Source organism: Opisthocomus hoazin, chromosome 10, assembly GCF_030867145.1.
Source record: "Opisthocomus hoazin isolate bOpiHoa1 chromosome 10, bOpiHoa1.hap1, whole genome shotgun sequence".
NCBI lineage: Eukaryota > Metazoa > Chordata > Aves > Opisthocomiformes > Opisthocomidae > Opisthocomus > Opisthocomus hoazin.
Genome location: NC_134423.1, coordinates 20,523,284 through 20,548,945, shown reverse-complemented (window position 1 = coordinate 20,548,945; position 25,662 = coordinate 20,523,284). Strand labels below are relative to the sequence as shown.

At 39.3% G+C, this 25,662-nt stretch overlaps 1 protein-coding gene across 2 annotated transcripts in view; it reads right to left on the bottom strand.

Moving 5' to 3' along the window:
- Nucleotides 1-255: 255 nt before the first annotated feature.
- The window catches only part of SLC12A1 (solute carrier family 12 member 1), a 47,525-nt gene continuing 22,118 nt past the window's right edge, over nucleotides 256-25,662 (bottom strand). For both annotated transcript variants that reach the window (XM_009940247.2, XM_009940248.2), the window contains exons 12-26: nucleotides 25,528-25,651; nucleotides 24,475-24,576; nucleotides 22,462-22,617; nucleotides 20,712-20,811; nucleotides 20,514-20,625; nucleotides 16,451-16,591; nucleotides 14,477-14,583; nucleotides 13,530-13,612; nucleotides 11,089-11,232; nucleotides 9,051-9,182; nucleotides 8,707-8,818; nucleotides 6,244-6,330; nucleotides 3,850-3,985; nucleotides 1,451-1,518; nucleotides 256-391 (exon numbers count right to left, since the gene is read on the bottom strand). In XM_009940247.2, coding sequence (XP_009938549.1) covers nucleotides 256-391; nucleotides 1,451-1,518; nucleotides 3,850-3,985; nucleotides 6,244-6,330; nucleotides 8,707-8,818; nucleotides 9,051-9,182; nucleotides 11,089-11,232; nucleotides 13,530-13,612; nucleotides 14,477-14,583; nucleotides 16,451-16,591; nucleotides 20,514-20,625; nucleotides 20,712-20,811; nucleotides 22,462-22,617; nucleotides 24,475-24,576; nucleotides 25,528-25,651 — 1,740 coding nt within the window. The remainder of the gene's footprint in view (nucleotides 392-1,450; nucleotides 1,519-3,849; nucleotides 3,986-6,243; nucleotides 6,331-8,706; nucleotides 8,819-9,050; nucleotides 9,183-11,088; nucleotides 11,233-13,529; nucleotides 13,613-14,476; nucleotides 14,584-16,450; nucleotides 16,592-20,513; nucleotides 20,626-20,711; nucleotides 20,812-22,461; nucleotides 22,618-24,474; nucleotides 24,577-25,527; nucleotides 25,652-25,662) is intronic.

The following is a 25,662-nucleotide window of genomic DNA, read 5'->3' as shown; positions in this document are numbered from 1 at the left end:
CTCATGTGATATATATATATTTTTTTTTTTTTTTTTTCTTTCTTTTGCCTGTACTGGAGTGTGACGCCAGCAGGGACCATTTAAATTTTTTTTTTGTCCGATTCTTCACTGTATCGCTTTGGATTTTTGAAAAATTTTTTGTCAATTATTTAAGTTTTAAATCTGTATTAGATAAGTATGTCTTTAATAAATCACTGCCATTAAAAATGTAGGTGTTGAAATCAAGCAAGGGATATTCTAGGCACTGATCTTTTCCTAAGAATAGAAAGTCAGTACGTTTTTGTGGTTGCCCCTGACCATTAAGACTGGAGGAAGGTTCTTGGAGAGAATTTCTAGCCAAGCCATATACAGGTAATCGGACACTACTCCTTTTCTTGCCACTGGGAGGCTCCTGTTTTGACAGAGAGAAAAATAAAATTAACAATATGAAGACAGGGGTAGCCCTAACAGCATGCATTTCACCAAATATTGAGTAGAAAACATCAGCTGTTCATATACAACTCTGAATGTTCATAATGAGACTACAAGATTGTTTTAATCTGATAAAGCACGAAGGTACCATTAGGCCTTAAACTTGCAAACTTGCTCACTTGGTAGTGCCATTAACATGGCTAGTTGTACTCGACACGGACTGCTTGTGATTGTCACTCAAGCTGGTAAAGAAGCATTTTCGGGGTCATAAAACTCCCACACAATATGATTTCCTTTTTAAAGTGTAAAAATACAATATACGCACAGTTTTGCAGTCCATCAGCTTGTTTTCTGATCCCACTGAGATGAGAGTTTTAAAGCATGGGTCAATTTATGGTAAACATTACCCAATCTTCCCTTTTTTTTTTTTGGAGACTGAATTAATAGAGCTAAAGAGGTTTATCTGCACATCACAAATATCAGTTTATTGAAGCTGTGTTTAAAAAAAAAAAAGTGTGGCTTTAAGGAAAAATTGATTCTGAAAATGGCTGCTTGTTTTGTTTTGTAATTTTATTAGTGGACTCTTTTTATTTTTGCAGTTGCAGCTTTCTTACACAGTTTCACACGGTTCCAGGTAGATCCTGGCTAATAACTACATTTATTATGTGCAAATCGAAAGAATCCTTTCTCTAACTTTGAGATGTTAATAGTTTGGAGAAAAGAAAGGAAAAATGTGTATTTTCCACATGTGAGTAAGCAGGTGTAATGCTCACCATGTGGATTTGGATGTGAAGATTACATTTTTTGACACATTTTCATGAGTAGAGCTTTGTTTTAAGCTATGAAGAACTACTAGGAAAGATTCATATTCAGTGTAGTCCCAGAGAACCATCAGTTTGGATGCAAGTCCTTCAAAAGGTACTTAAAAGATTGGTTTTGCCCTTAATGAATTAACAGAAGCGTTCCTGTTGCTCTAGTCCAGAATCCCTTCACGCATTAGATTATTCTCTTAAGTTAGAACCAAAATCTTGCAACTCACAGGACAATGAGGTTAGCTGCCCTCGAATGCTCTTGTAAGAGTTCATTCAGACGGACTTGGCGGTAACTCTGATTAAAAAAAAAAAAAAAAAGGGAAAAGAGAAAAAAAAAAAAAAAAAACAGTTAGGTCAGCAGTCCTCAGTTCTTGCACCTTAGGGACTTCTACACTACCCGTTACCCACAAGATTTTAGCCTGTTGCTTTGGCAGCATTGAAAGCCAGGTCTGCCCTGTGGTCCAGAGAGGTAGAGATTGCAAAATACAGTGCTAGGCCATGCTTCTTGATGAGTATAGTTATGTGGGGGCCAGAGTTGTTCACCACTGTGTACGATTTCCTGGGGATGGGGATTATTTTTGTACTGACACTGTACCAGAGCTGGCTCAGACATAGTTTTTAAGTAATTCTTTGACTATGAAGTATAGGAACTGTGCAGAGACTCTTTTGTGCTATCGTTTGATGGCAGTTAATATATTAATTCATCTGTTTTGTAAGTGTCCAACTGCCATGCTGGCAGGGCTGAACATCAGTGTGTAAATGAGCACCTTGCCAGAAATTCACCTGTTAAACAAAAGACCAGGAGTCTGGAGTAAGACTTAGCTGCTTTGTGTATTTATATGGACTTTTACAAATTGCATGAATGACTGTTACTTTGATGTTCAACCAAGATTACTTTATGCTCAGGCCCTCAAAGTTTTTGTAACTTAATGCACGCAATAGAGAGCAAGAGACCAGGGCAAGTTTGTGTCCAGGGAGATTGCGGCATGGGACATACATATGTCTTAACTGGTCTTATAAATTATTCTCTCTTTCCCTGGAGAAGGTAGAAAGCTGGTTTTTTTCCATTCAGATCTTAAATTTTCCTTCTCTACAGAAATTTTGCTGTTCTTTTGCACGTTATATAGGTAAGAATCCTCATAATTTAGCCAGTTGTTATCTCATGAGAGTCATCCTATAACATCACCCTTTATCTGTGCTGCCAGCTTTTTCTCTCCTGAATTTTAATGCATTCTAATGTCCTCCATAAAATTCCCAGAACTGCCTTACTACTGAAGATAAGGGGCATGTCTTTCCAGGTGTGTAAGCTAAACTTTTTGTTGCTGTGCTGATTTTATAGAGAGATTTGGCATTTTCATATTGCTGACTGCTTTCAACCTATGGGTTTTTTTCTGATTCCTTAGTTAGTGACCTAGACAAGACCGAGCTTCATCATGTTTGGGTTGTTCTGTTTTTTTTCCTGTTGTATTCTCACTGGTTCTGCACACAAGTGTGTGTATCTGGGGTTATATTCCAGTTGTTTTTTATACTGAGATGTTCTAAGGGCTCTGACCCCCAAGTTTTGATGATTTATGCTGAGAGTACTTCAAAAGTTTTCTGCCCATGGCTGACTATCATAACTTTATGCTGGTTATCACATCTATGCAAGGGGTAATACAGTGAGCAGTCAGTCTGCTTCCCAGCTGCTGCAGTCAGTAGTATAGTGTGTTATCGTAAATCACAATTGATTTCAGCTTATGTTAATGCGTCAAGCTGTGACCTCTAGCAGCTCTGAGCTCAGATTCACAATCCTTGCTCCAGTGAGGAAGTTACCAGCACCATAAAGTGGAGATAACTAAACTCTCAGTGCACTCAGGTTAATCCAATAGGAACCATAAATAAATTTGCTAGATTAATTCTCTGTGAGTTACAGGAGAACATGTCTCTTAAAAGTGGAAGAGTTCACAGTATCCTTTCCGCACTGTCCTGGTGAAGCCTGGCGGTTCATTGCTAAAAAGGTATGTTCCAACAAAATTGAAGAGCAGCGTGGGCTCTAATTCACTGCGTGGATCAGCCAACATCAGCCTCAGAGTGCTTCTGAACTGCGGTAGAGCTCCTGCGTTGTAGGCAGGTTTAGTCTTCACTCTGCCATTGAGATAGGAATCCGTCTTAAACCTTGCCTTTGGAAAGATTCCTAGAGCCAGTTATAGGGTCTGGATTCAGTTCTAAATTTCCCAAAGTGGTGAATGTTTGGAACTGCACTCGTTGTGGGGTTGAAGCTCTAAAACAGTGGAGCTATTTCATAAACCTCTCAGCAGATCTGATTAGCTCAGGCTTAGCGCAGTACTGTGTGGCTTCTGGTTCAGAGGTGATTTTTGTCTGTCTGGCTCTGATGTGGGCAGAGCTTCTCATCAGCCTGGAAAGTGCTGTGTAAACATGCCAAGGTCTTGCAGAGTGCTGAATAATGCAATCGTAACACACCTCTGCAATGTTTACAATATAAATCCAATTTGTAAATATCAAATACGGGTTTGTACATGTCATGTTTCTAATTCCATATCTGGTACTTCCCGTTTTCTTAGTAATCACTTCAGACATCTGGAGTGTAAGAAAAGGTACAGATGTAGAAAGGTAGGCAAGTCTTTACCTTCTCCTTCAACGCTTCCAACTCTGCATCTGTAATTTTCCATGGCATCTCTCGCTTTAATTTCTCGGCGGTTGTTATATCTTTGCAGCTTTCATGGAGGCGATATGGTTCAATCATCTCTTCAAAGAATTTCCAGCTGAAACAGGAATTACAAAGGAGGCTTTGCTGCAGGGTGTGAACTCACTAAGTTATTACGCAGACACTGTATATGGCAGGCCCACTGACTATAGCTGTAGTGCAAAATGCAAAATCTTTATTCTTTGCTATGTTGTGCCCCAAGTTATAGCTGTGCCAATTCAGTATGTTGTGGTTATTTGAGGATAATTAAAAGGTTATTTGAGGATAATTAAACACTGCATTTGGCCTGTTATAGTTGCAGAGAATTTTCTGCATTTTCCTGGTTGTAGCAAAAATAGGGAAAATATTTCAACCGTGACTCCAAAATGCAGTATATTGGTTACTAATGTTAGCAACAAATATGGGTCTCCTCATAAATACTGAGCTTTTATTATTATTTTATCATTAGCTGGAGCAATTGCCTGACTGATACAGTGTTACAGTTTTAATGAGATGGAGAAACAGGTGATGTAAATCTCCTGTGGCAAGGGGCTGAAGGAAATGCTGGAGGTTTTTTGCTGTATGGGGGCTCAGATTTGTGTTTATTTCCCAACTTTTCCACATATTTTCTCTCTAAATTTTAGTTTGTCTCTTCAAGCTTTTGGCTGACATCATCTGAAGAAGCTTATCATCCTTCTGTACTTGCCTGCTTGCCACTTTGTGGAAAGATTTTATCATCACACAGAGACCCCAGGGAGTTTCTTTTGTATTAATGTGTGTTTCTATGAGCGCTTCATGGTGACAGGCCTTGCTGTGAAGTGAAACAGGAGGCTGGGCACAGGTTGGACTTTTCTATATGGCCAGGAAGTCAAGAGATGGGTTAAAGGCTGTGACATGCAGCAAGTGATGCTATTGTTGCTAAGTCGCCAGGGAGTTTGTCAGCATCCTTAGTGTCTGTTTCAGTATGTAAAATAGCGATAATCCTCTTATTATCAGTGAAGTGAATGGGATGCCAGCTGGGAGAGACATACAGTGGTCTAGCAAGTGTCTGGCACAATATTCACTTGTTCTGTTCAGATAGTGCTGATGCAGCAAATGTGTTTGGTTTTTATGTTAACGCCAGATATTAATTCTTTTTTATAGCTTTTGTTTCTGTAAAATCACTGCATAGTACTGGAAAAAGAGAAGTATTCTGCACAGTTTTTTATATATAATTAAAAAATATTAACTGAGAGATCAAGATGGCACTAATACGTGACTTTAGGTATCTAGTAATAAAATCTTCATATTCTTTAATTGCATTTCCTAAGTCAAAATCTCTAATGCACTGTAGAAATACCGGTGAATCTAACATTGTTTTTGCAAAGTTGTGTGTGTGTGTAGAAATGGGACACAGAAGGATTAAGAGACTAACCTGAGAATGCACTTTAACTCAGAGGAAAGGCTTTGGGTGGAGAAGAGGAGCCCTTTGACTGTGAAATAGCTATGGAGCTATCAAGAGGGGAGCAAGGGATGGGATGGAAGAGAGCATAGCAAGGTGAGAACATTTTCAGAGGATCTTTAAGACTAAGAGCAATATTGTGAATTGAGTTAGGATTCAGTTATTCCCTGAGCAACCTGCTATATACTTTTGTCTACATAAAGCAGAAGAAATAGGTGATTTTTATAGGGATATATTTTAGAAAGCAAGAACTTGAAGATTTTTGGTGTTTTTGGCTAATACAGTTGAAGGTGGAGCTTCCTGAGCACAGTTTTACCACCTTCCTGATCTCTGCCTAAGAGCATTAATCCTGCAGATAAGTTAATTTTTAAAAACACTGAACCTTCATTATATTTGAGTGATAAAGGAGTGTTATAATATTTTTCTTGTGGGAAAGGAGAAGTATGTTTATGTTTGGCCAGAAAAATGTTAAGTTTATGAATTCGTGGTAAAACCCAGGCAGCTGAGTTGGCAGAGATGGAAAGTTTACAAGAGAACTGTGACTGAGTGAATAATATGATGAAGTCTGTTGCAACCTAAGTAGATATGAAAAGCCATCGTAAAATGCCTGTTTAGTGGCTCATAAGTATGGTGTCTTATTAGCCTTTATTACAATCAAGTCTTATCATTGCAACATAAAGAAAAAGGCTGCCCATAGTTTTGACCCTTTGAGTTGTGATTGTTAAAAGGTTCTTTTCTTTTTCCTGCTTTAGGTACTTAGAAAATGATTGCAATAAAGTGAAAGTGTTACTTTTTGTGGTGTGTTTTGTTTGTTTTTTTTAAATGCTCAGCATAGAAGGAACAAGCTCCTGCTAAAGGCCGGCTGCTAAATAATGGATTTTGGTAATGTTTCTTACCTCTCTTTGTTGGGCTTTATGTTGATATCGCAAATGATATTAATATCAGCAAATTTTATTCTGAATTTGCTTAGAAGTGAAGCCATCCTGAAAACAAAAGAAAGAACATTTTATCACTATATTCGAGTGCCTTGCATCAGAGAGCACTCATAAATGAGTTAAGATATCAAACGCAGTTGTCTCGTTATCTTTAACTATATGACAAATTACTTTAAATGCTTTAGTGTTTTGGTTTCCAATTACAGAACTGGATTGATGTGATTGCTGTAGTATAATTCATTTAACTGATGATTGATGAAAATAACAAAATATGGAAATGAATAGCAGACAGAGGGAAGAGTGTTTATGTTTTGGGGAAAAAATGGTAATTTAAGTATTTGCAAAGGCTTGAATTATAAAGGAAAAATTTTCAAAATACAGTAGGACAGAATTCTCCAATACTTAGAAGAGCCTTCTGTTATTCTATTATTATCAGATTTCTGTGCATGGAGTATGTACAATACTGGCAGTGTATGTGTTGATGAAAATTTGGTCCGGAAGGTTGATGTGCAATACCTAATGAATAATTTTCATTTATGAATTTCTATTGATCGTGGGTTTTTTTACATATTTCCATAAAGGAGAATACTTTGCTTTTCTGCCCCAACTGGCAGGAGGAATAGTTTATAGCTTTGTCTGTGTTTGTGCTGAGGTTAGAGAGGTTTAGTTAAGTCAGTTTTGCCTTTGGTTGAAACATGGTTGGGAACTTCTTCGCCCCCCCCCTTCCCGCCCCTTTTTTCTTAAGGTAATCTTTGGAATTTGAAAAGGTTAGAAAGTTCCTAGGAGCAAACCATGATAGAAATGCATATTTGCTTATGACCTGAGAATTTACTTGTTTCTTTTTTTGTAGAAGAACATACTGCTTATATAAATCTTGATGTCCCTTGAGGCAATCCTTGTTTTGAACAGCAAAAAGAGCAAAATCTCAACTTCTGTAGAAAGGTTTTAATATTTGGGGAATTACATGTTAGCAAAAGTCTAGATAAATTTATATTCTGAATTGGAAATACAATGGATGGCATTGTACTTGGATGTTGTTGTATTAGGTCTACCTAGGGAGTGGAGTAGCCACCCAGCCTCCGAATTTGTCTCTTTGAAGGCTTCTGTGTGTGTGGGTAGAATATGCTGTTGAGGAAAGCTAGCGTTTGGGTAGAAAAAGGCACAGGTATGGTTTTCTTGGAGACAAACTAGGTCGTTGTGAACTGTACTGACCATGCTGTTCGCTCAGGCTTTTGTAGGACAAACAGTGTATACAGGTGCTGGAACTGTCTCTGTGAAGATCTGTCATGTTTTGACAAATCCTGTTTGATGTCAAAGCCTCCTACTTCCTCTCAACAAAATTTGGTGACTTGAGTGCTGAGATCCAGGAGCCGGTTACAGCCCCGAGCAGCCAAGCATGGGCAGATTCCGGACAGGGAGCAGAGAACACTTCCCTGCAGGTACTTGAGCAGCTGTAAGGCTTTTTTTACCCTGTGATAAGAATAGTTTGTACAAACACTTGTGAATCTCTTCCACAGAAGTATGTTAACTTTAGGGTAATCCTCACAACTGACAGAACTATTGAGGAGTAAAATTTGCTTTATGTGAAAGCAAAAGTTTAAGGGAGCATCCCTGTAGCAGCTGTCTTTCAGAGGCACTGTGTTGTGATCGTAGTGACACTGGCTAAATTCGAACTCCTGCCCTTGCATCCTTCTCGCTTGTTTTCCACTGGAGTTTTGATTGGATATGTTGTTTTTAACTGGCTACATGGTGGTGCTGCTTTTTTGTTAAACAGTTACTGACTTGGATCCCAAATTGGCCTGCTTCCCCCAGTGGTGAAATGGTTGTGCCTCTAGTGTGTAAAGTGCTTCGGAAGGAAAGGTCCTATATAAAGTGATGGCGAAAATAAGTTTATATTAGTACCTTTCATTTGCTTGAAGGCAAATAATGATTATGAAATCTAGACTTTTTTTTAAAAAGCGAAGTCAAATCTACTTTGTCTTAAAGTTGATTAACTTACTCTTTAACTTTATATTTTACCACAGTTAATCATATTTATGTGAGCTATCTGTCTATGGTATTTGCATATGAGAAGCTTCATGTGTAATTTCACTTACTGTTAACTGGACAATCTCATGTAAATCCCATAAAACTAATTATATTCTCATTACAGAGTGCGGACCGCTCTTCTTAGAGAAGGGAATATGAGCTATTAAAGGGAAAAATTGCTGGGTGTGAGTTTCCTTTGGTAATCACCATTTACACTGAGCCTTGAGGGCTATGCCATAAGCTGAACACCTTTCTATCAAGTACATCTTTTTTTTCATGCTGCCCACAGTACAACAAACCAGTTGTGCTGAGAAATTCCCAGCTTCCTACTGTATATGCATTATATTCAGCATCCATTCAAACCCTTTAAATAGTGAGAGAAATAGTTATATTTACACTAGTTTTTCTTCTTCAATCCTATTGACTTTTCCTCCAGTGAAGATCCTTAATTTGCAATTTTTCCATTTCTTCCTGATAGTTAGAATGTAAGGAATTAGGATTGTTAGACCTGGAAGAACATATAAAATTGCAGGAAGATCGAATTACTGCATTGTGTGGTAAAAATTTCATCCTTCACTTCGGCAGTGTTGGACCTAAGTTAATCTCAAAGCACTTAAACCAGACAGAAAACTGACTACGTAATCTTAAAAGAAAACAGTTTTGTGCAAATTCCCAAGTCTGTTTTTATATTTGGTAACACAGAAATCTCTCTCCCTGCAGTTCTTACTTGAATTCCTTACCTCCATCATCGAACAGCCACCAAATGTCAATTGTACCTTTTCCTTGCTTCTTTTTAAATTGAGTGCTGGCTTCTAGCAGCTTCTGATTGAATTCACCCACATGCATTGACTGTATTGTGTTAATGGTGCTCTCTGTAATAAGAAAAAATGTGGAAGGATTTCTGACAAGTGAGGCAACGACTAACTTTAGGAAGCCAAGTGGAGAGAAAGCTTCAGGAAAATGAACTGTTCCTGACATAATTTCTATACTTGAAATCTGAAAAAAAATTACAGTGCAGATGCTATGGTCACTTAATATACCAATATGCACAGGAACCAAAGCTTGTGTAATGCTTTGCCACTAGATTATAACCTCCTGAAAAGGGTTACTTGATTATTTGTTGTCTGGATCTCTTTAGTTAACCTAAAATTCACTGGGGCCTTAAAAAGCAATTGGGAAATACCTAATTTTAGAAGTAAATAGCGTCATTTTTCATCATTTACAAGCTCAGCTGTCTGTTGTAAAGTAGATGTCTCCCTGAAATGCATGGCAACAGTGGACAAAGAGAGCTAAGGTGAAGCCAAGACTGGAAAGCAGAAAACATAAGCATATGTGGCAACTTCTGTGTGCTAAAGAGGGTTGTTGTTAATTGAAAATAAACTTTGATGCTTGCTGTTTGCTAGGCTGGCTTTAAAAGGTACAGTCCTGCCTACGTACTAACAATATCTTCTCTCATTGCATCTTTTGAAGCCTGAGGCTTTATTACTGCTTCTCTTTCAATGATTTCAAAGAGACTGTGTCAGAGCAGTATTTTAAATGGAGTAGACAGGCTTCTTTAGAGGTTTTACTCTGATCTGCTAGGTTCTGAAAACGTTTTTTCTGGTTTTCCTGTATTTCTAGAGTGTGGACAGGATAGTTCTAAAACAGTTACTGGCTTTCCTCTACAGTTCGAGCATCTATGCGGAAAGATGCACCAGCTCTGGGGAGCACGAATGTACAAGCAAAAGGGAGAGGCAGGGATATTTATTAACATCATCTATCTCATATATAGAGCCAAAGTGTGTAATATGTATTTCCTTTATGCCTTTCCGAACTAAGTCGAAAAGGGTGGTTGAAACAGGGGTGCACATTCTTGTGGCATTTGTTATAAAAATATATTCTACTGAAGCCTGCAAAATGAACTGGAGTCTGCCAAGTAAAGAACAATGACATTTTATGTTTTCAGTCTGTAGATCTTCTTGATACATCCGGCTGTGCATGCAACTCCCACAGGTAATAGTCTCTGCAGGTGAAAATTCTGAAAATACTTGTCTGTGTACAAGCATGGCTTCGGGTGGGTCATTATCATTCCAGCCTAGCAATTGTGAAATGAGACCTTTAATTCTCTCTGTATTTCTGTATCATTTTACTATATCTGAAATGTAATTTTGAATTCACCACCTATACGTTTAAGTTATGTGTTAATTAGTTATTTGACAGCATTCTGTAAATATTCTTTCAGTACTTTTACCACCTTCATTTGTGCATTTTTATGAAATTATGTTTAGAATATAGAGCAGTAGTGCTATTTTTACCTGTTTTTCAGCTGGGTACTGGGTTTGTGTTTGTTGAGTAAAGTGAGATTGCTTGTACCCTGAATTTTGTGCATATGTTCCTGTTTTCTTTAAAGAGGAGAAAAAAAAGGCCTCTGTTTAAAAACTAAAACCCAACAAAACAAAACCCAACTTGTTCTGTATTCCTCAAACTGTAATAACTGTGTGCTATTTTTGACAAGTAGAATTCAGCATAAGCTGAGCTGAGTGGCTCATCTAGCAAATGAGGGAGGGGGAAAAATTAGTTGTGTTGTACGAGGTAGTGTGCCCTGCCAGGAAAGGACGCTCGCTTAGTCCTGCATTACATGGTGGTGGCCACCAAGACAGGTTTGCACAGGGTAGGTCCTGTTCCAGGGGCTTCTGTGTGGCTCAGGAGTTTTCATCTTGGAGTCAAAGTCCAGTTTGCATATTGGTGAAAATGTGATGCATTGAAGGGCTGGCAAGAAGTTGTCACTTTGGAACTTACCCTGTTTTGTTTCATGTTTTGAGATATGGAGTGTGCTGGCTTTTCTGAAGAATCCGCAGATGCCACTTTTTGCTTCTTCAAAATCATTTTCTTTAATGGTAGCTTCAAGTGCCAATCTCTCCTGCTCCAGCTTCTCTAATTCCTCTGTATATTGGGAAAAGTAAGGAAACTGGTAACACATCATGTTCTATTTTAAATTAAATCACTTACTTAAAATAATGAAGGTGATGTAATTGCTGTTGTGGTACTTTGTACACAATGTAAAGCTGCTGGAAGAAAGGAAATACTTTAAAATGCTTTTTCTTGCAAACCAATAGGAAGGAGGAAGCTGAATTAATTTCTGGAATCCCTAACTTCGAGTGCCCACACCTCTAGCAGTGGTGTGTACTAAGGTGCTGCTCAGCTACTCTTGGATTTCTTCTTCCAGATCAAATTCAATCTTACTGTATTTTATACATGAGATACCATTTATTGAGTCAGGTTTGTGGGTTTGATTGGTTGGTTTCTTTCCCCAAGAATTTTAAAACACATTAGGGAAGCTTTTTCCGAAAGTGAGAAAGCTGAATTATTGAGTCCTAGCCCTTGGGTCCCTATTCTAAGAACAAGGTCAGGTGGCTTTGGACTTTGAGATTCTCAGGAATATGTGAGGATCCTGCATATGCGATCAGTTTCTATCCTGAAATATTTTTAATGTTTTGATTTTTTTCAACATGTGCTCCAAAGAGGTAAGATTTAGTTAACCAATTCTGTAAATTCAGTAATATAAAATAACATTTTCATCTTAGCAATATTAGACTTTTGCTGAGAAAAAGGTACCACATGTTATTGTGGACATATTACGGTGAGGCACTAATTAATATGATCCAGGCATTTGCCTGCAGAAAGCTTTTTTCATAAGGAAAACTTCTATTTGAGTAATACATGAACTAAGAGTGAGGTAAATTCATTTAAGACATTGTATTTAAAAAAAAACCCAAACCCTCACTAGATAGACATCGTTAGCTCTGTTGGCACTCTTGGTTGCCAACAGAAAAAAATATAATTTCTTTTCCTTTAGAATCCGTGACAGCCGTATGCTTCTGATTATTAGACATGATGATAGTCACTACCTTAATGGCTATTCGGAACTGGAATTTCAGTTTCTCTATTAAACAGAATGCTGTCGCGAGTAGAATAGAACACAATGATATTTTTCTTTTCCCCGGTACGGAGACGTTGTATCCGCTTCAGAACATTTCTACCTCTCTGAGGGTTTTTCTCCCCCTCCACACGTTCGTAGCTGATTGTTTGTGTCTCAGCACCCGGGGAGCGGTTGCAGCCGGTGGGAGCGCGGAGCGGGCGCTTGCCGCGGTGCCCTGGGGATGGGCTCCCGGCCCGACCGAGCCGCGGGGCCGCCGGGCTCCTGCCCCGGTAGCCGGCTACCCGCGTTGTTTAAAGGAGTCTCTGGGGCCTTTTAACTCCCAGAGGTGGTGTGGTTTTGAGGGCTTCCTCGCCCCCCAGGCCGCCCTCTGTAACGGGGAGCCCATCGGGCGGGGCGGGCTGGCAGCAGGCGGCGGCCGAGAGGCGGCGCGCGCTGCGTCGCGCCGGGCCCGCTCAGAGCGCGCGCCGGGGGGCTCAGGCCGGATCTGTCCGCTCCAGCGCACAAACTTATGAGCAGTGGGAGAATTAGCGTCCTGAAAACCTACAGAATTCTTCTGTTTGGGGTTTTGATATGGAGTCATTCCCTCCCTAGTGTGCCTGAGCAACCGGTCAGACCTCTGTGCCCTAAAGAGGAAGAGGAAAAACGAAGGCCGCCATTGTACGTGGCTCTTGGCAGCCCTGCGTTTAGGTGCGGCTGCCTGCGTGTTCTGTCTCCCTCCTTCCACCCAGATGACAAGTCTCCCTGAATGGTTGTGGTATGGTGGCAGGTTTTCCCTTTTCACCCGAGATATGCACCGAAGGAAGAACGAACAAACAGGTGAAAGAGAGAGCCGCTTCCAGAGTTTTGTGTGGGTGGAACATTCTGGGCCCCAGCGTTCCACAGAGGTGGTACCAAAACTGAAGCTTCCCGATTCCCACCAGTCCCAGTGGTCTTGGGTAGGCAGAGGGAGGGAGATGTGCCAAGAGCAGGAAGGAAACGTGCCACAGAGGGACGGGCTGCTGTGGCACAGCATGATTTTGCTGCTTCAGTCTGTGCCTGTGCTGGAAGTGCTTTGGGGGTCGAGGTCTCTGGTGTGCAGAGCCCCTTCATGTGTGAGGCTTGGCCTCTTTCTGTCACTGCCAGTGCTTCAGCAAGGATTTCTGGCAGGTTTGACACTGCAGAAGCAAGGAGAAACTGTAGAAGCTACTGGTGTAAGAACTATTTTAGAAACCAGACAGTGACTCTAAGACTGTTGGCTAGATTCCTTCTTGTGCTGAACATGTAACCAGCATAGATACTCAGCTATGGAGTCACCACGTACCTTGAACCTGGAGGACCTGAGATATATCAAACCCTTGGCTGATTCTGACGATAATCATACCGAGCTCAAAATCAAAAGCATCACTGAAAAGAAAGGAAAAGAGGAATAAATATCCTTTTGCATCTTGCATGTCAATGAGGAAAGCTACTTTGAGAAGATCAGTAAAAGAGTTAGTCCTCACAAGGAGGCATTACTGACGTGCTAGGCTGCTCTAGGTAAAATTGCAGAAGGAATTGCCCCAGATTAAGCAAAGTACTATCAACTTTCTTTCCTCATTTAAAAAAGATAGTATCATTGGGCTTTGGAACAGATAGGCTAGTCCTGAAATGGGCCTTTCTGACCACACTTTTTAGGAACTAGGTTGCCATTGGGTAATTTTTTTTCTCCCTTCTCTGAGGAAATAACAAAGCTGGGGTGGGTTTTGTTATTCTTTAACTCACTTCGGCTTTACGGGTGAATTTAGAGCAAGAATCTGAGAAGCCTGTTTCTAAATGACTGTTTCCTAGCTAAATCCCAACCCGCAGAGCTGCTGAGATTTGAAGCAAGGCTTTTGCTCTGTCTCCTAGGATTAAAAGAAGAATTCCATGATGTTCTCTTATTCCCTAAGTGTACACATTAGGATTGTTTTTCTCTGAGCTCCTGCCCACTAGAAATGGGAAAATACAGTTCTGCCAAAGCACTGCTGACAGAAGTGCAGCTTCTTTATGTAGCATTGTCAAGCGACATCAGCTCTGATGGTGCCAGATGTTTGCTAAGCAGATCGTGTTGGGTGTGTGAAGGCAAAGAGCCTTTTTTAATGGGCAGAAACTTCTGTTACAGAGCTAGCATGTGTGAACCCAGATTTGTAGGTATTTTCTTATATTGTTTCTACACATCAAATTCTGTATGGAAATGCTATATTAATCTAGTCCGAGAAGTAAAAAAGGAGAAGCTGAACTGTGACTTACTGTATAACACCCACATAGTTTTCAACTTGTGCGGCAGTGGCATTTCTCCAGTCCTTCTTAAATCCAATCACCAAGGTATTTGGTTTCATTCTACCCAAGCCTGAGGCCTAACAATATTAAAATACTGCTTGAGAAGGTACACACACACACACACTTTTACTGTAAATGAAAAGTAATGGCAAAAGATAGCTGAAGTAATGTTCTGGAGACACTTAAAACTAGATTGCATTTCATGAATGTCCTTCATGCTCCTACCCATGCAGAAAGCAGAAAGATTAGCTCTAAATCATTCCAACTATAAATGATTTTAGATGACAGAAATGTAGTTTTGCTAAATTAGCATTCATTTGCATTTCTTCTGACATGCTCTCATTAAAATGGTTCAGTAACTTGGAATCAAGAGAGAGTTCAAGCACTGTTTGTATGCTCGTTCTAACATAATAGCATAAAGCTTTTATCAGATTTGAAATACTCAATAGACGGACTGGGTCTGAAGTCTCTTAAAACACCTCAGATATGCAGAGAAGGCATATACTCTCAAGAACAATTTTTTTCGCCTTGAACTTGGAAACTGTTGCTGCTCTGTTTGCTGTATTCTTTCCAAAAGATTATCCAAAATTAGCTGACCATACTTTATAGATAAAATTACAGTTTATAAACAGGAAGAACAAATGGTTTGCCAAGATATTAGATTGCCTCCAAAACTGCCTGGATGCTAAAATCTGAACAAGTAAAGGTTGTCAGATCTAGATTCAGCTAAGCCTAATTTTTACAGAAATTTAAATACCCAATATGTTGGTAACCTTCGGGAGGGGACCCACAAATACAGCAGCTTGTCAAGTTGTTACACTTGCCAGTTTTTACTACTAGCAAAAAGAAAACAGATAAAAACTGCTGGAACCTTGGCGAGTTTTAGTGCAGAAGTATCAGTGCTACTCAAAATTTACATTGAAACTGGCAAAGCAATGCAGATGTCCTTAGGTTACATTAATGATGATATGGTTATCCTTCTGTTTGCTGGAAGGGAATTATTTGTGGTCCAGTAGTTGACTTTGGCAATAGTGTTTAAGTAGTCATGGAAAGGAACAGATCATCAGACTGTGACTGTTCTAAAAAACATCAGAAGGATCTCCTACTGAGACAATGTTTGAACCTAAGATGAAGTGAGCTTGTGAGGCTTTGATAGAACAAAGCGATCTTTATTAATAATATTTCATCTTATTCAATTGTACTGTCCATTCAGCAAGTGTACAAAGAGCCCTGGTAGGTTCCTGGCGGGTGACTGTTACCCAGAGTATTTTAGCCGATTCCCTACTGTCTTAGTTAGCACTGATGTCTTTTCAGCAATGTATTTTGTGCAAAGGATGGGAATTTTCTCTACATTTTGTCTCAATACCTGTGTGTTTAAATATTCATGAAAGTGAGAGAGAGAGGGAGGTGGGAAATATGAAAACAGCGCGTCTGTGCCTTCATTAAGACCATTTTAAATGGACTGTTGGAAATGATCTGCTGTATTCTTAGAGTAATAGAAAAATATTGCAGGCTCTTTTATTTAGATGACATTCTGTGTTTGCAGAAAATGTATATTACACATTTTCAGTTTTCAATGAATGCAAAAACATTTTTGGATATTTAATATGCTGCATAATACCAGACAATAGAATTGAGGTATATCAAGTGCTGGCTGCATAGACATTCATATGTTGCCCTGTAGATTCCTCCCTTTTCTTATAATAGTGTCTTGTTCATTTGGGAGAGAATCGGTCTGCTTTATCTCGTAATTCCATAGCCCAGAACTAGATCTCTTTGTGAAATAACATGTAATATAATATACATGTACCCCCAGAATGCCCTTTCTGTTTATAACATTATGTATATATACACAGGACTGCTTAACAGGCAAACAGCAATGCTTGACACAAAGGGATGCTTTGATGTAACATTCTTTTATGTGTTTTGTAAACAAAAAGCTACCTGAAGTAGACTTTTGACTCCATCTCTGAAGCTCTCAGCTGCCACTGCTGCATAAAAGGCTTTTCTTTTGTTCTTTGTGAGCCAGGCCTGCTTTTTTGCCATACCGCTGTTCATCTCCTTAACACACAGCTTGCGTGGTCCCTGCATGATACAATAAAATATTATTAAGAAGGCTTTGCATTATACCTCACACAGAGATTTTGAAGGAGTTACCTAGTCTGCTGTGAGAGCAAATGGAGAGTCAGAAAAACACATTTCCAAAAAGGGTCCACAGAGATTCAGCCATTTGAAAAGAACCATGCTGCTAACGTAATTCACATTCTGTTCCAGAGGGCTGAGGCTGTTAATGCTGCTTAAACATAGTGATTCTGACAGAAGGAAGGACTATGATGGGTTGTAACATCTTAGAGAAACATCTAAGGTATGATGAAGCATCTCGGAGTGAATGAAGTCCCTCCCTGACTTGACTACGTAAACAAGTCTCCGCAGACCTAAATATACGTGGTTAAGCTCGTATCTACAAATAGTAAGAGAAAAGGGTGGTTGCCATACAATTAAAGATGCAAATGCCTTTGTCACCAGGTTCTTCCAGTGGTCATGGGTAATTTAATTATTCCGTGTGCATATCCAAGTCATAAGACAAGATACACTGACTTGACAGCAGAGAATGGGCTAGCAGTGGGTCTCCAAAAGATTAGGCCCAGGGAAGACATCAAGTCTGCAAGCACGCGCTTTAGAAAGATAAAGGTAAGTTTGGGAAGTGTGTATCTGGGTTTTAATGGATTTTAAAAATCTGTGCTCTTGAGTTCAAGGTTTGCTAGGCTTTGTTTATTCCCTTTCATGTTGTCTCTAGGAAGCTGAGTTGGTACTCCAGATCTTCTGCAGTGAAGATGGAACTCTGAGAGGGACACTGAAGGGTCTTAAATACTGGTTTTAGTGTTATCAGGCTGGACAGGTAGTCTTCACTTTCCAAGGCAGAATAGGAGAGCAGAGTTGTAAACTGTGGGAGAATGTCCAGCAACATCAGAGACAGAAGCAGTAATTAGACACACCAGAAGGTTACAGCTGGCTTGGAAGCACTCAGAATTCAGTGAGTATTTCCATGTGCCTGTCTTGGGAAGTGGTACCAGTTTAGTTTGTTATAAACAGATAGTTTTGAACTTTAGTTTGCTGCAGAGTTTCGTTTTAGTGCAGAAGTCATTCCTTTGCGCTTTTTAAAATTTCTAATGTTTTGAGGATGCTGTCAAGTTGCAATTTTGGTTCCAACAGAACAGATAAATAAAAAAATCAGTAGAAGTTTCCTATAATATAAAACTAGGAATGCTAGGTAAACTCATGCTCAGGAGATTGTATTTCAAAATTCACATTTGGAGCTTTCGCATTTAACAGAAGTTAGTGTATGGTAGCTTCTGCTAAGCTAGGAAACCGGTTTAAATAGAGCTGAGGGGGATTTAGGGGTGTTTTTCTCCATAGCAAATACTGTAAGCTCAAAATTTATTTCCCATTCAAGAACAGTGTAAAACCCAAACTGTAAGAAATTCTCTCCTAAATGAAATGTATGGGAAGGATCACTTAATTAAAAATGAATTTCTAAAAGGTGATTTTGAATGTAAACCCGAACTGTCCTTCTTTCAAAACTTTTCAGCCTTACTGAAACTATTTTTTTTCCTTCCTGAAAGAAAGTGGGATGTACTATACATTTGTATAGATGTAGAAATAAATGGAATACATTTACATTCAGTGAATTGGCATTGGCTGCTAGAAAAGAAGGCAAGGCCTTCAAAATAAACTTTCCAGCTAATTCCATTTAAGAAAACAGAAAAGAGCGTTGAGAAAGAAGCTGTGAAATGACCTGGCAAATTTCATGTGTCATGATTTTATCTGTGCCTTTTTCATTGGTATTTTATATATTTACATAAAAAAGTGAGTTTTGACCTGAGTCAAAAAGTAGGCTGGCTTGATGCTTGCTCAGGTGTTGTCCCTCTTGTATGTTTCTGAACTTCTTATGGCTATTTGGGAAGTATAAAGGGAAGGACAGGGGAGTCCATGTGATCTTCCTTTAATGAGATCATGCTATATTCTTGGGCGATATTAAATTCACTGGCATTTGTTTGGATTTAATGGGTGTAACTTAAGAGAAGTTTGATCCTGGCTGTTGGAAGAGTAGTGTGAAGAGCTGGGATGAAGAAGTTGAACAATAAGGTTGAAGTTCCTTTGTGGGTAAAGAGGGGAGGAAGAAAAAGCCTTACCCTTCTTCCCAGTCTCTTTAAGGAGAGTACCTGAAGATAGTTTCACAATTGGCTTGCACAATATGTTTCTGCTGGCCAAGGGGACAGTCCCACCCTGCTATCAGATAATAGCCTATCTCTGTCCTTCCCTACTCCTTGTTAGTATCAGTGTTAATGTTTGTGCAATTGTACAAGGAGTCCGGTGAATTTGCAGACTGAAGACTAATCTTGCAAAAATACTTTACGTGAAGGCAGGGAGTAAAAGCAGAATAGCCCTTTTTACTAGAAACTCAGATTGTTCAAGTCAATGTGCAGCCACAACCTCAGAGACAAATAACTTTTAAATCATCTTTGTGTTCAGTTGCTGGTTTTATTTTACTGATCTCTGAACTATCTATCACCATGTTCCTGGAAGTTTCTTGCTGCCCTTTGGGAAAAAGGAATGGAAGATATTCTCTCTGGCATGGTGTCTCAAAACTTTGTGCATAGCTAGCAGCGTATCAGCTTTTGAGGCAAAATATGCTGGGTGTTACGTTTATGGCTACATAGTCGTGCTGTATTTGTTATGATATATATTGTAGGCTGCTCTTCAGCATTATCCCTGGGAATTTTTATCATCCGCATTTTACTGCAATTTTGCAAATCACAAAGGTTGATTTATTACCAATCAAATTAAATTTAGCTTCAGTTGTTGAAGAAATAGTAATTTAAAAAAACAATGAAAATGCTTACACTAGCAAAATAGACTTAGTTTTTTGTAGAGGTGGGAATGAAATCTCACTCCTCTGCAGAAAGTACTAATATTAGACAAATATGCTTAAGAATTCAGAAAAGTTGCTGAAACTCAACTCTAGGAAGCTGCATAGTCTAAGGATCTTGCTGGCATTGATTCTACGCTTACTGAATGCAGTGGGAAAACTAACAACAATTACAGTAGAGAAGAATTAGGACCTTTCACTCTTTATAGATTCATTTGTTTTGGGAAGAATCACGTGTAGATCTGCTGTACTCCCTTTCTGCAGCGTGGCAGCATCAAATGAATTATTCCTGCACTCCTGTAGAAGAATAAGTTATCTTGCCTGGAATGACTCTATTAGTTAGATTTTGGAACCACATTTGGTGCCATGAGCTGTTTTTTTTTCCTCTCAAAATTAAAAGGTTGTTGTAATATTTAAAATACATTTTCTCCTCCATACTACAAACCCATCTATTTTTGTTCAGTCCTAATGAGAGACTAGATCCTCATCCTTTGATACATAATTTCCTATGTATTTATAACTAGAAATATACTTTGCTCCTCTCTTTAGATTTCAGAAGTTCATGTTTATCCTCAAGATTAGCATTGTTATAATTTTGGAGAAACCACTGCAAAGAGAGCTGAATTACTTGCCAAACCCCAACACTGCAAATCAATGACAAAGTTGAAAGTAGAGCCTGGGTAGTTTGACTCTTCCACTATAATCCTTCAAGTTTTGGTTTGTTGGTTTTATGGTTGGTTTTGGTTTTGGTTGTTTTTCTTTAAAGCCTTGCTGTGTCCGTTTGAAAAAAAAAAAAAAAAACAACCAACCAAAAACCAAAACATCTTTCCTTGTAATGCTTTACTTTTTTCAAATCGGTTTTTGGTCCATCTACTATTAACTCTGAAATGCATCTCAATGAGGCATTTACCAGCAGGCTCTGTATCAGCCGATAGCTTTCTTGTCAAGACTTATGACAAAATTCATTCTCGGTGCAAATCTCTTTCATGGTCGGCATAGATGCCCATCAGCACCAATGGGGACATTATGTGCCGAGTGAGAGGGGTGAATTTTCAGATGTATATGAGTTGACCTTACCGTGTACACTTCACAACAGATGCACAGCCCGTTGTTCTTTGTGAAAGTATGCGTGATGTCTAGCAGAGCAGGCCTGATCATAGGAGCTCCTGTTAATGCTATACACTGGGGTCTGTCAGGAGGAAAAAAGAGGTTGTATTTAACTGGATGATGTACTTGCTCAGAATAAGGCATTCTACTGTTCACTGGAAATCTTACCTGAAGTTTTTCACATGGTCTTCCACTGTAGTTAATGCCAGGGCACTGTCTAAGGCATTAACATAATAAAGAGCCTGTGTAGAAGAGCCCCAGTTTACTTCTGCATATAAGAAAGATAAATAATGCACATTACACCATGGGCTTTTCCCTATGTTCTATTGCAAAGGTTAACAGTCATGTTATCTATGAGTCAAAGCAGGGTATATTCTCTCATCCTTCCTAGATACAGAGATATCCTTCTTTGTGCAAGAAGTTTTGCTTGTGTGATGCAGAAACAAACATGCAAATAAATAGTCTCATTCTTTATATAAAAATTGTAAGGAATGTTCTTCTGCTGCTTAAAAACTCTTTTCTTCTCTGTTCCATTAACTTTGTATCCTTCTCCTATGCATAAAATGGACAGCCCTGAATCATGTATTTGGTGTGGAATTTCAGGGAGTTCAAATTAAACCGTTAGGAAGGAACATAGCTCAGATTAGCTCTGTTCTACTATGTCGGTGCAAAATTACTCTCCAAAACCAATTTGGCGTATACATCTCTTCTCATTACTGTGCAGCTGTTTGGTGCATGGAGACAAATAAGAAATAGCTTTCCACACTTTGAGATTTACATGAATGCGGATCAAGTCCTGTTATGCCAAGATACAAAGGTAATACTTAGTGCAACAAAGTGGAGTTTTGTGTAGAGGTGGTTTTTCTAAGGAATGTTAGTCTCTTCTCAACCCTTCAGTTGCTGGTAAATAAGTGCTGAACAAAAGTCACTCTCTTAAGAGACCAAGAGATACATAGCTTTTGTACAGTGTCTTAAGTGAATTTAACCAAGCCTTAAGCTTATACTTTGCAGTGAGGACACTGGCAATATACTAGGAAAGGGCAGAAATCCTCAAATGCTTTTGACAACTGTCTTGACAGGTGCGTTCTCCTACAGCTTCTGATATTTACAGGAAGAGAACCACAGGACACACAACAGTGCAGCAGTCTACACAGAAAAGAACATAGGCTCAGACCAGGTGTTGCTATACTAAGCTAGCTGCAATGAAAGCACATCTTCTGCCGGGAAACTTGCTTTTTTATTTTTATATTTTTTTTTCTACTGCAGAAGTATTTCAGGTGGTTAGCACTGAAATCTGGACCTGGGTTAGTTTTCCCTGGATGTGAATAATCAGGCTGTCTAGTCTCATACTAGTGCTGTATTGTATTAGCACAAAGATTTCTGAGGACATCTCCTGTGGTTTGCTGAGCTACTAAGCACTTTTTTTGCACAGTAAGTGCGCCCATCTTTCTTGATTTGCTGAGGAATTGTAGGGAAGTACTAGGGGATGATCAGTTCATGAGTAATTCAGCTTGCGTTTTTGTTGCATAATGGGCAGCAGGTTTACATTTTGAGTGAGGACCCCAGATGAGTCAGCTAAGAGCACAGCAAAATTCAGGTAGGATTTAGAAAGAAATTGAGTGATACTCAAGTAAAAGCCCAAATGTAGTAAAGATGTGGTGGGAGTAAACTGGTGTGCTGGAATGTTTGCACAAAGCCCTGAACTGTACTTGAAATGCTTGTTAAACAGGCAAAAATTCACCAGACTATCATCTTCATCTGTCTTATATAAAGAGGGATTTAATGGGATGCTCCAAACTTTCCACTGAAGAAAGGTGCCAGAGAAAAATAATGCCTAATTCTCTAAGTAGAATTAATTCCTGTAAAATTCAGTCTGACTGCATAACATATACACAAAATAATTGTTTTGTGGCCTTACCTGGTTTCTTATATGTTACATAAATATACAGAAAGAGCTCGATGGCATAAGTGATGAGAGCTGCCCACCAGTTGATGACAAACATGACACCACAGCACAACAGGGCTCCAAAAAGTGACACCCACATGTTATAATATCTGAATGCAGGTCTCCAACCTGTTTAAAGAGAATTGAGGAAATTGGAAGAGCATAAAACATAATGATCAAACAGCAAACCACTGATTTTACCCATACAAACCCATGTCCAATTTGTTTCAGGCTCTGTCAGAAGGAGTGGAAGTGATATGCACAAATTCTCAAGTATCATGAGTATCAACAAATACCTTCAGGTGTTGGCTGATGTAGATTTCTATATGTACAGAGTGTTGGGTCTTAAAAGCCTTTTACTACAAACCCTTTCCTACTGCTTTGTCCAGCCTGGCTTTGAGTCGCCATTCTGTTCATATGTATATTTGCCAAATTAAAGCTCACTGTTTCAGAACTGAAAATAGATTTTCCTGTAACTCCAGGTAATTGGCTATTGTGTTGTTTTGATGCATATGCATGGAACTTATTAATGGAAGCTAAACACTTGCTGAAGGTGAGTTTATCCCAATACTGTAAATGCACCTGTCTTAAACTTGGAAATTGAATGGCCTCACTGCAGAAAAATAAAATCATTTGCAATTGACTTTAAAAAGATATTATTCCTGCTGCTCTTCAGCTGCAGTACTGAATCCATCTCCTGCTAGCAATTAAAATGATGAGGCAAGCAGTGAGCCTCCATGGTTTGTAGGTCTCTGCCAGGTGTTCTACAGAGCAGACTCTTTGGAGAGGGGAAAAAAGACAGAAGATTCAAGAAGACCCTGAGCAACCCTATCTTGGATCATGTTTGTAATGAGGGAAAGGGAAGGTCGTGCTGTGAAGAAATTTGCTGTCCTGCAGCCTTGCAATTATTATAATCTATCGCTGTGTATTGGCAGAAATTAACTGGAGGAAATGAGAAAAGAAAAATGCTGCAGTGTTGTCTGAAATGTTAAGTAGTGGCAGAGTACAGTCAGATGCACACATATGAGGTCTATAGAGGTAATTTTTACTCAGCCCAAAGGCTGTGTAGAGCAGATCTGCATTTGTTCAGCTGCACAGGTAATTAGCAGAAGTGCTCATCTTTTCTACCCTTTGAACAAATGGCACCATGCAGATCTATAGGAAGGAAGTTGATGTAGGCATTTATGTCACTACTGCAGTTTCATCACACTGGAAATCAAAAATGTATTCTGTGCTCCTTGAATTGAATAATTGATTCACAGCAGCAGGAAATTGTCTTTCCTGTGTGCCAAAACCAGTGTTGCTCAGCTAATTGACTTTAGTCCTCTAAGGTGTCACCCCTTCATTCGTGAAGATGATCAGAATTATTCTGCTGTGGCAATGCACAAGCCTGGAAGCCGGTATGTTCCTTTGCTGCACAAGTATAGAGGGGGGCTTTCAAGTTACCCCTCATTGTGCTTCACCTTACAATTCTGCTACTAGCCTCTGCAGAGCTGTGCTGATGCTGTTTGGTGGACCTGTTCTCGTTCTACATGTTCCTTTCCCAGCAGTATCATTTCTAGCGCAATTACTGTTCTTAGGAACTTCCCTGTAAATATCACTGTCAATTTGGAGGAGAAAGGCATAACGCTTCCCCACTATACCTTGCTTACTTTATGTGGCTAGAGCTGGCATAGATTTTTATCCACCCATGTTGTGTGATAGTGAGGGGAAAAAAACACCCTGAGGAGGACCTTTTCTGCTCCAGTGGGATCCACTAAAGTCTTCTTCATCCCATACAACTATAGCGAATGTAAGAACTAGAGCCATTATTTTTATGTTTGGAGATAAATAAAATGTCATCATACTCAATGAGAGCAGTAAAACCTCAGATTCCATAGCTTAGACATTTTACAGATACTGCAGCTTTCTCTGACATAGAGTCAAAAATTTGCAGAGATCAGACTATGGAGCCCACATTTAAATAGCTGGTGAATGCAGACTCACCTGGAGACTTCGCATATGAGGCATGAAAGCAGGAGAAATTAATCAAAGCGTATGAAGCCAGGAAGAAATTGGAGATGATGGGAGCAATGGTATTCAGTTCAGCTGCAAGACACACACACAAGTCAGACCAATACGCACCAACTTCCTAGACTGCTGGACAGCTTTTTCCTGATGATGCATCAGGACACTGTCTGAATTTGTCATCCAGAGAGAGCTTCGATGTTTTCCTGTGGTACTAATTTAAGGCCACCTTAATATACCTTCGTTCATATTAAGTAGTGTCTGCTGATGCTGATTTTAATAGCATCATGTGCTATGCAAGGTTATACTTGATACTCTGATTCTACAGACTGGCTCGTAATGATGTAGATCTGGTGTAAATTTCAGAATTTTAAATACGTAGTTGAGAGGACAGGTGTGTTTCACAAGACTTGCAGTTAAAACTTACTGTTTTGCTTTTGAAATGACAATCTGAATTCTCTCTGCTAAACTTCCCATTTACCTGGTGTCACAGAGTTTGAATTTTAAATCTTGGAAACACTTGTTTAAAAATCCCCACACCTCTAAATACGTTAAAAAATATAGTAGATTAGATATGGGATTTTCTACCATCAATGCTGGCAAACTGGGATTTGCTTTGGAGCTGACTGTGGGGAAGGCTTGGCGCAGTAGGCTTCCTAATTATCTCAGAATTACCTCAGAGCTATGTGCAATATAAATTGGAAAACCATTTTTGAAGTTGGTGACTCTGCCTGATTTGATACAGTTCTAAGCACTGTCCTCTTCCAGTGGGGTGAACAGGAGTTGCACCTACTCCCTGTCTTTGGAAGTGAGGCTGTGGTGACACCGAGATGTTACTAGAGTCCCTGTTTGTTTCTTTTTGCCTTCTTTAAGAATAATGGAATTGCTACCAGGGCTTGGAGTGTGCTTGGGCTTAAGTTACAGCTTACATGACTAGAAATTTTTCTAACCATAGCTAATCACTGTATTAAAATACTAGTTTATAGAATTTCAGAACGTGAGATTATAGCAGTTGTGTAACGATATACAAACCAATCAGAATGAATGCCATAGCAATCACAAAAGTGAGAATATATCCCCTGATGGGCTCGTTGTTTTTTCCATATCCCTTGGCAAAGAAGTGGAGCCCTTTGTAGACGTTGTCCTTGCAAAGAGCCTGGTAGACAA